The sequence below is a fragment of the Corvus brachyrhynchos genome, unplaced genomic scaffold (genome assembly GCF_000691975.1).
Source record: "Corvus brachyrhynchos isolate BGI_N302 unplaced genomic scaffold, ASM69197v1 scaffold209, whole genome shotgun sequence".
Lineage (NCBI taxonomy): Eukaryota > Metazoa > Chordata > Aves > Passeriformes > Corvidae > Corvus > Corvus brachyrhynchos.
The window spans coordinates 3185175-3194521 of NW_008246056.1; the positions used below are offsets into that span (position 1 = coordinate 3185175).

Here is a 9347-nt window from a genome sequence, read left to right on the forward strand (position 1 = left end):
CCTAAGAAAAAAGATACCTTTTGCAAAAATTGCTAAATTAAGGGGAAGATAATATGTCTCCAGCATTTTACTGCATATAAGGGGAGATTACAAAACAGAAAGGGGAAAATAAGGCAGGAAAGATGAAGAGCCATGTAGCTGAGAAGAAGGAAAAGGACAGGAGAAATCTCCCCCATTAAGATAGAGGCTGACAGAGTGGATGGTGGCTTGGAGCCCCATTCCAAATTGGCAGAAGGCAAAAGTTGAACGTGGCCTGGAAGAGAAAGCTCTGAAGCCCAGGGCTGAATCTGAGCCAGTGTGTTTCTGACAGGGTTTTGATTTGTAAATGTTTGATTCCAAATCCAAATAGGATGAAGTGGATAGAGGTTGGTTACGGAGGAAAATAATTTTAGTTTCTTGCAAGTTAAACATGATAAGAGGAAAAAACTCAACCCTTACTTTAGGAAAAAAAAAAAAGTGAAATTTTGCCTAGAAATGAAATTTTTATTCACCCCAAAATAATTTAAATGGACATTTTGCTTCATTTTGTTTCCTTGGTAATGTCAGAAAGACTGTGCAAATTTCCAAATATATCCCATTCCATCCAAGTGGTATTTTAATACAGAAAAATATTTAGGTAAAAGTTTTCCAACCGATTCTAGTTGCAGTTTATGTCCAGATTAGAGGCATATTTTAGCAGAATCTTCTCAGGTGCCAAGAACAGAAGGATCCCTGGACTTTGGACAAAAACACTTGCCTTGTTTTGGCTGGTCAAAAGAAGAGATCAGAGAAAAAAATGTAACTTCCCCCAAATTAATAAATTAATAACTTTTTTTCTTTTTTTTTCCAATTTACATCTTTGACTCCCGTAGCATATGTTCTTGCATGTGTTTCTTGGCACTCCTGAAGGGCAGATCTGTTTCTTACATGCTTCCTGCCTTAGTTTTTTTCTGGGGAATTAATTTTGTCCTGGATATGTGTGCAGAATCCCTGTGACAGCCATAAATTTTCTTTAATATCATTGTATACACAGAGCTTCTGTATTAATAACAAGTTTGCTACCTGCCCACCAGCAAAGCCATATGCTAGCATCAAATGTTAATTGGTTATCAGTTGGGGATTTAGTCCTACTCATCTGCTAGACGGATAGGATGAGAAACTTACACCAGAGTTAATGGAACTTACTCTCCAGTCCTGTTAAATTGCCTGTCTGACATAGATTTTTTCCCATTACAATCACAACACAAAATGAGGTTTTGATTTCTTTTAGCATTGCAGGCTCTTTAAAATTCTGGTTCGTCTTCCAGTGTTGATTGACAGGGATGTAGAGAATCAGGCAGAATGGAGGGACCTCTGGAGTGCATTGAGTCCAGCCTCCTCCTCAAAGCAGGCGTAGTTAGAGACCAGAACCTTGGCCTGGTGAACTTTGATTGCCTTCAAGGGAGGAGATTTCCCACTGTTCAGGGCACTTATTTCCATTTTTTACCATCCTCACGGTAAAATTCTTTCCTTGTAGGATGTTCCCACTTGTGTCTGTTACTGCACCTCTGAGAAGAACTTGCTCTTGTGTTTTTCCTGAGCTCAGGTGGTTGCAGACCAGCAGTAGGGTCTGCTCTGCATCTTCTCTGAGTCTGAACAGCCTCAGATCTCAGTCTCTCCCCTTGTCCCAACCACCTTGGCAGTTTTCTGATGGACTTGCCTCAGTTTCTCAGTAGTTTTCCTGTCACTGAAGAGCCCAGGATGGGACACCACGCTCCAGAGGAGGTCTCACAAGTGCTACATGGAGGAGAAAGATCACTCTTTGTTCAGCTGGTTCCACTGGTGATTAACACAGCCAGGGTGCCATAGCCACAAAGATTCACTGCAGAGTCTTGAGTGAAGTTACTCCATCCTGGGTGGAGGTGTGGGAATAACTGATGAACCTGGAAGCATTTGAATTATCTGCAATCAAGAGCTGTTGGGATAAAAAATGGAAAAGTGTTCTAGGGTTATGCATAGGAACACAGCCATACAACAGCTCTTAGATTATGTGCTCTTGGGGATGTCCTGCTCCTAGCCAAGGAAGCCAGGGCTACAAATCCCGCAGAAATCTGTTCCTTACACATAACTTCACAACAGCAGTGTCTAGGCAGGAACAAGGTTTCAAAGATTTATACCTAAGTCTGACTTTGTACTTCAAGAGCACTCAGAGTAAAAAGCAAAGCACAGTCTAAAGTCTTCCAAGGAACAAAGTTTGAACAAAATATTGCTAAATCTATGAACAAGCAGCAGAAAATACCCTGTTAGTAAAAAAATTAAGGTTTAAAGGGTAAAGAGTATAGTTGAGGAGACAAAGAAAAGGAAATAGTTTTACCATAGCCTGGTGTGGAATGAAAGAAAAAAACCAAACAACTGAGCTGCATACTCATCAAAACCACAGTTGTTAATTGAAAAGCTGACAGACCTGTAACTACTGCAGTGCTTGTGGCCGCCACTATAATAAATGTAACTGTACATTTAGAGTAATTTGCTAATTTGCCTAAGTAACACCCACAGACAGCAACATGACATAAATACATTAGTGGAAGCAACAACTATAACCAGCTCATACAGGTTCTTGGCTGCTAGATGGATGGATCAGATGAGCTGGAAAAGATTTACCAAACAGAACAGAAATGGAGTTGGTAACAATATTGTGGCATACAGGATTTCTTTATTCCTTTAAGGCCTGAAGATGCCCCTACATATTGCAGCACATAAATAACATTTTTAACTTGTGTGTGTATATGTGCACACACCTGGAAAGCTTTTAGAGATGGAGTACACATCTGCAAAATGCCAAGTGCTTCAGAAGCATAATAAAGAAGTCTTTCAGGTAAATCATTGAATCTTCAATATTTAACATGTAATTATAAATATCTGAGAAGGGTTTTTATTAAATATTCAAAAGACACAAATATATTTGGTCCATAGGAAAGAGTGGAACCTGTACCATCAGCTTCCCTAATACAGGTGTTACAAGTGTCTGAAACTCTTATTTCAGAATCACCCACATCTTCATTTGGCAAAGTTCGGTGCTGTGTCATCTCCCTTGGGCTAGCACTGCTGTGTCTTCTGTTTCCATAGCTCTGAATCACACTGTTGCATTTTATTCTGAAGTCCTACTCATGCCAACTTTTGCCATTGCATATTAACTGTTTTTTTGCATTCTCTAAATAGCCCGCCTCCAGGTTAAACTTGGGCCATTGCTAAGGATTTTTATGTTATCAACAATGCATTTCTAAAATTAAAACTCCACAAGATTGCTGTTATGCAAGGTGGGTTTAATTTTCAATGAAATATTTCTTTCTGGTCCCAATCGCCTGATCGTCTTCATCCTGATACAAATTAACAGTGCAGAAACAAAGCTAATGAATGCAGTTTTGCCCAGTTTCTGTCTTTGTTTCCTCCCAGATGTGCTTAGAAGGTTTGTGCTGAGCTCTTTGAGACAGGAGATGCCAGCTTTCAGGGGCAGAATCCAGTGAATAACCAAATGTGGAGTCAGGTGGAAAGTTTCTGTTTCAGTGCTGCTCTCAGGAAGAGCCCACGTGTGTGGGCATATATATTCTTGCCTTCATCAGGAGGTTGTTCTAAGGTTTTTCACTAAATAGGGGTTGTAAAATATTCTTGAACATGAGTCACTTTAAATTATAGTCCATGGAGCTAAGGGAGTCACTGAGAAAATGGAGCAGGAAAAAAACCATGGGATAGAGGCAAATGGTGAGATTTCACTGTGGGATGTGGATTTTTGACAGCCAGACTGAATCCCTGTCTTGCTTGAAGGCTTGATATTAATGTCAGGGCAGAGACCCCTCTGGCTGACCCAAGTTCTGAGTGTTAGACCTCGTCAGTACAGGCTGACAAAGACCCCAGCTCTGGGAGAAGAGAGCTGACATGATTTCATGAAGCATTACGGCTGATCTTCTTTGAACCCTAATTTCTGTCAAAGAGTTATCATCACTGTCACAGTAAATGATACTTGCAGCACAAATGGCAATTAACTAGAAGTAAATAGTAGAGCAGAAGTCTGCAGACTGGTTTTTAAGGTTGATGAGTTGAAAGTAATTTCAACACATTAATGCTAAGCATGCTAAATCATAGTGTGCCATGAAAAAGACAGTAATGTCATTTACCTGAAATCAGCAGGATTTACAATAACATGTAGTAGGGGTAGGCTCGATTGTTTCAAATATGTGAGCATATTACAGGAATCGATAACACTTTGTCTATCTGTTTGCTTTTATCAGATTTTCCATAAAACAAGTAATTTGTTTGTTTTTCACTGTTTTAGGTAGCCTGCCCTATGAATACAAGATTGTGATAGCAGGAAATCATGAATTGACCTTTGACCAGGAATTCATGGCTGACTTAATCAAGCAGGACTTTTACTATTTCCCCTCTGTTTCTAAGCTGAAGCCAGAGAGCTATGAAAATGTACAGTCTCTTCTAACAAACTGCATCTATCTTCAAGACTCTGAAGTGACGGTGAGGGGATTCAGAATATATGGCTCCCCTTGGTAAGCAGGTTTTTAAGCATACATAAAAAAAATATTGTTGATTGCTATCACATCAGCCATTTTGTCTGCACCAGCTGTATTTGGATTGCTGTGTTAGGAAGAAAAGTAACACTCACTTTGATAAAGTTTTTATATTTTCTTGTAATGAATCATTCCTGTGACAAAATAATGTACTGTACTGTGGGTATGGTCAACCAAATAATGATGGGGAAAAAGATGGTGTGCTCTTCATACTCTCAGCCAGGAGCAGCTGTTTAACAGTCCATGTAGGGGGCTTTTGTGTCATAAAATATGTTTTCTATACTTGGTGAGTTTATCTAATTACAGGTTAATTTTGTTGCAAGGGTAATTCTTCTGACAATTTCTATCCTACAGATAATATTTGAGGTTCATTAGTGTATACAGTATCATTTAACTCAGCAAGCTTATTTCAGCATCTGTGAAGGTCTTTTATTTCATATCCCTCAGAATCTTACTTTCTTTTATAAAGTAATAGATTTCCCCAAGGTCTAGCTGAGCTTCTAAACTAAAGTCAACAAATCAGTGGCATCTTAAGATTTCATAGATTTTGCTCTACTGTACAGTGAACGCTTAGAACTCCTTGACAGTATTGGAGGCAGATGGACTTTGGCTTCCTGACTTCCACCCAGGACCTTGTATGTGCTACTTCTGTGTCTCTTACTGATGTCACGTTGCTGTTTATTATTTCTGCCGATGGGCCTGTAAATTGGGTCTTTCACGAGCATTCCATACATGTTTAAAATAAGTAAAAGTGTATTTTAAAAGGCAGGTTTTTGAGGGAATCTATTCTTCCTTTTAAAATCGTGTCAGGCTGAAATGTAGCAAACAAGTTGTCAAACCTGATGCATATACCCCAGTGTGAATTTTCGGTGTGAATAAACTGTGAAATCTCTTGGATTTTTTTTTTTTTAATGAAAATTAGCTTTTTCCCATTTGGTTACTTGAGATGGGTGTTAATTTTGTCTAAGCTTATTCTACATTTGTCTAGATTAGTTTTCCTCTTAAATGCACCCTTCTCTTTCTCCCTTTCAGGCCTCCAGATCTTTCTGGGGTTTTTTTCAACCTACCAACCTACTGTGTTGTAGTTCATCTTCCTCTTGCATGTACAGTGTATGCAGTCAATGTGCAGTTTACTTAATTTTCCAGATTATTTGGGAAGATGTTAGATGGTCTCAGTCCCAATATTAACTTCTGAGAAATGGAGCTTGGCATCTTTTCCCATTTTGATGTTCAACTGTAAATACTATAATTATGTTCTGTTTACAATATGTCTGGCAACCTCATGTCTTCATTGCAGTGTTCATAACCAGGCACCATATTTCCAGTGTCAGTAATAATTTTCCAGGCAGTGAAGTACCGAAAGTCGCATGGAAGTCTAGAGAAATTAAATTAAAGCAAAACACTATCTATGAAGTAGCACTATGTCGAGGCTAAAGAGAACCATTTGAACTTTCTGTGCATGATTAGATCTGTAAAAACATGGTGAGAAAACCTTTTGTCCACCCGCTAACCCATAAATAATGCTTCTGTAAAATCAGGTCTACCACATTCCCTTTGTGTGCAAACCTTGTCACTCTGCACAAGTTGCCTGAGCTATCTGCCATGACCTATCCTTCAAGGAAAAAGAACGCTTTCCATCTTTTCTGCAACTCTAGGTTATAGCTACACTTCCACACTCCATGTTCCACAGTGTTACTAACTCATCTCCCACCCCCTTATGGTCCAGGATGTTGAGTGTTGCGAGGTCTCCTGAAGATATTTGCTCTCTCCATCTGGGAGAGAGTCTTGATGAAAGTCTTCCAGCCAAACTGGGATTTTTTGCTCACTATTCAGCAGTGCTGAATGAAGTTGCCACGCTGATTGATGACATGTCCAGTGGAAACATCAACAGTAGCAATAGCAGCCTTTCATTAATCTATCAGGGCAGCAGATGCAGAAGTAGCAGAGTCCCATCCGCCAGCCCACCAGTCAGAAAGCTTGGGAAGACAAATTTTGTGAGGGTTTAACTAGCTGCTGCTAGATTTCAGGCTGTAGTACACTCCTGTGCCTACAGAGCACTACTGTTTGGCATTTCTGTTTCTATACTTTGTTTGCCCTGAAAGGAGATGTTTGTCATCACCTCTCTGGCAATCAATCTCAGTTTCTTTCTACATCATAGTAATGTGATCTCTAAAAAGAACAGAAATCTGCTGAACTTTACATGGTGAATCTTTTTTTTTTGACCTTCCCTTATCAAGCTAGTCCTTTAGAAAATATTTATGACCATAGTCAAGACTGTCCATTAGAAAATACTTATGAACATAGTCAGGACTTCAAAATTTAAAGTTCTTTAAGATCTCAAAACTCAATAAGAAAGTTAAATTTAATGCAGTTGCTAGTTGAGTATCATAAAATAATTTTCTTTTTCTGCTTTGAAAACATGCACCTAGACTTTCCATTTCTAGTTACAGCACTGACCTTCTGTCTTACATCACCCTTTGTAGAAATAATTAGAAGCTAGAGATATCCCTCATTCATAAAACAGGTTAATCAATAGTCACAAAGTACTTTGAGAACACTGGAGTAAGGTCTGAGTGAAAGCCAAGCAGCATTAACTTAGTGTTTATTGCCTGTAGACATCTGCATTTTTATATATAACCTGTACACATAAGATTTTACTTCTATTTAAAATGTTTTAGTTGCATATTAGACCATGAAAGCTTGATTGGTTTGCATAACATGCCAGTCTCTAAGGTCTTTTAAATATGTACCACTTGTGTGCAGTTAAATATTTTTAATAGTGCTTGGTATTTTTTCCTCTATTGTTATCTAAAACTAAGTGGTTATTTTTAATTGTACAGAACAAATGGGACAGTGTTTTGTCTCAGAAGCCAATGCTCTAACTCTCCTGGGCTCCAAGGGCAAGAATTCAAGTGCTAGATTGAGCCTCTACTCACAAAGGAAAATGTAACTGTCTTAATTGTTAATTACACAGGTATTATCATTGAGCAGGGAGCAGCCATTTTGAAATGCAACATGCAATGCACAAAAGCAGCTGCTTAGGAATTAGTACTTGCAACACCCTTATCTTGGACCATGGATTAGCACCATAAATGATAAGGAGGAGAAGTATGAAAACATTAGAAGCCTAATGGGAAACTTGGGAATACTGAGATACTAAAATGTGTCCAGAGCAATGCTGAATGCAAAGGGTGGCTCTGTTCGGCCTAGGGCATGATGCTTCTCGCAGTGCACCATACAGGGCTGGCTGCCAGATCTGGATGAGCAGGGCATTGGTAAGAATGCAATGTGCTTCACAGAATCCCAGGATGGGTCAGCCTGGAAGGGACCACAGTGGCTCATCTGGTCCCACTCCCTGCTCCAGCAGGGCCATCCCAGAGCACACAGCACAGGATTGTGTCCAGAGGGGTCTGGAATATCCCCAGTGAGGGAGACTCCACACCCTCTCTGGTCTCTGTTCAGGGCTCAGCCACTGCCCTGGGAAGAAGTTCTGCCTCCTGTCCAGGTGGAATTTCCTGGGCATCAGTCCCTGCCCGTTCCTCTGGTGCCATGGCTGGGCCCCCCGGAGCAGAGCCTGGGCCCTGCTCGGAGCCCTCCCTGCACACAGGGACACCCAGGGCTGAGGGCCCCTCTCAGCTGGGGCTCCTCTCGAGGCTGGACAGCCCCAGCTCCCTCAGCCTTTCCAGTCCCTAAATCATCTCCTCAGCCTCCGCTGGACCCGCTCCAGGAGCTCCCTGTCCCTCCTGTCCTGAGGAGCTCAGGACTGGACACAGCACTGCAGCTGTGCCTCCCAGGACTGGGCAGAGGGGCAGGATCACTCCCTGACCTGCTGGCAATGGTCTTCCTGATGCACTTCCTTCCTTCCACACAGCCCAGATGCTGGGAACTGTTGGATCTTCTTCATTATAAAGCCTGGACACCCTGATTTTTTTTTTGGAAAAACAAGTCACAGAAGGATGCACTCTGGTTTCATCCCAGCAAAACCCAGGGCATGGACACAACATATTCACAAACCTGGAAACAATCTCGTGCAGACAGTAGCCGTAGTTGCAGTGAATGTAAAAGAGAAGACTTTAGTTCCTCAATAACATTTACTGTAAAGTGGAAAGCTTCTGGTTAAAAAGTACTTTTAAACAACCTTTTTGTTCTGAGCTGTTATGAAGATAGACAAACTGGCAGATAGAATAACCCAAATAATTCTATATAATAATACCATATAATATATTTTGGATGGCTAAGATTTCCTAAGGAAGAAGCCATTTTCTAGAGGGTTTTAATTTATTTTTCAGTAATAAAAAAAAATCATATCATAGAAGTAAAAATATAGCAAGCCGGAACACCGCAGAGGTGGCAGAGAATACATCCTTAGGTGTTTCCAAGACTTGGCTAGACAGTTGTGGCTGGCCAGATCTAGTGGTGCTGAAAGGTAGTGAGCAGTGGTTGGACTGAAGATCTCCAGAAGTCCTTTTTGAGCCATCTTTCCCTGATTCTGTCATTCCCACTGTGGAGCTAGAACTGTGTGTCAGGCAGACACCTGAAATGGGCAGGTATCAACAAAGGCCTTACAATAGGGAGTTTGCTGTTGATATCATACCCACTACAAGCAATAGATGGTCCCAACAGGTGTTTCAGAAGTCAGGAAACTGAGATAACAGTGGAAGTTTGAATGTGGATTTGAAGCAGAAGGTCTTCGTCATCAGACAGGGTTCTGTGTTATCAGACAGGGTATTAACTCTATGATGACATCATTCATGGAACCATACTAATAATTTATTAGTGAGTATTTGAGTTACAGATTTTCAGCCTTTTTTT

The 9347-nt window shown here is 40.5% G+C and overlaps 1 protein-coding gene across 3 annotated transcripts in view; it reads left to right on the plus strand.

Moving 5' to 3' along the window:
- The window catches only part of MPPED1 (metallophosphoesterase domain containing 1), a 62521-nt gene that overhangs the window by 26152 nt on the left and 27022 nt on the right, over nt 1-9347 (plus strand). For all 3 annotated transcript variants that reach the window (XM_017745861.1, XM_017745859.1, XM_017745860.1), the window contains exon 4: nt 4289-4514. In XM_017745861.1, the coding sequence (XP_017601350.1) occupies nt 4289-4514 (226 nt within the window). The remainder of the gene's footprint in view (nt 1-4288; nt 4515-9347) is intronic.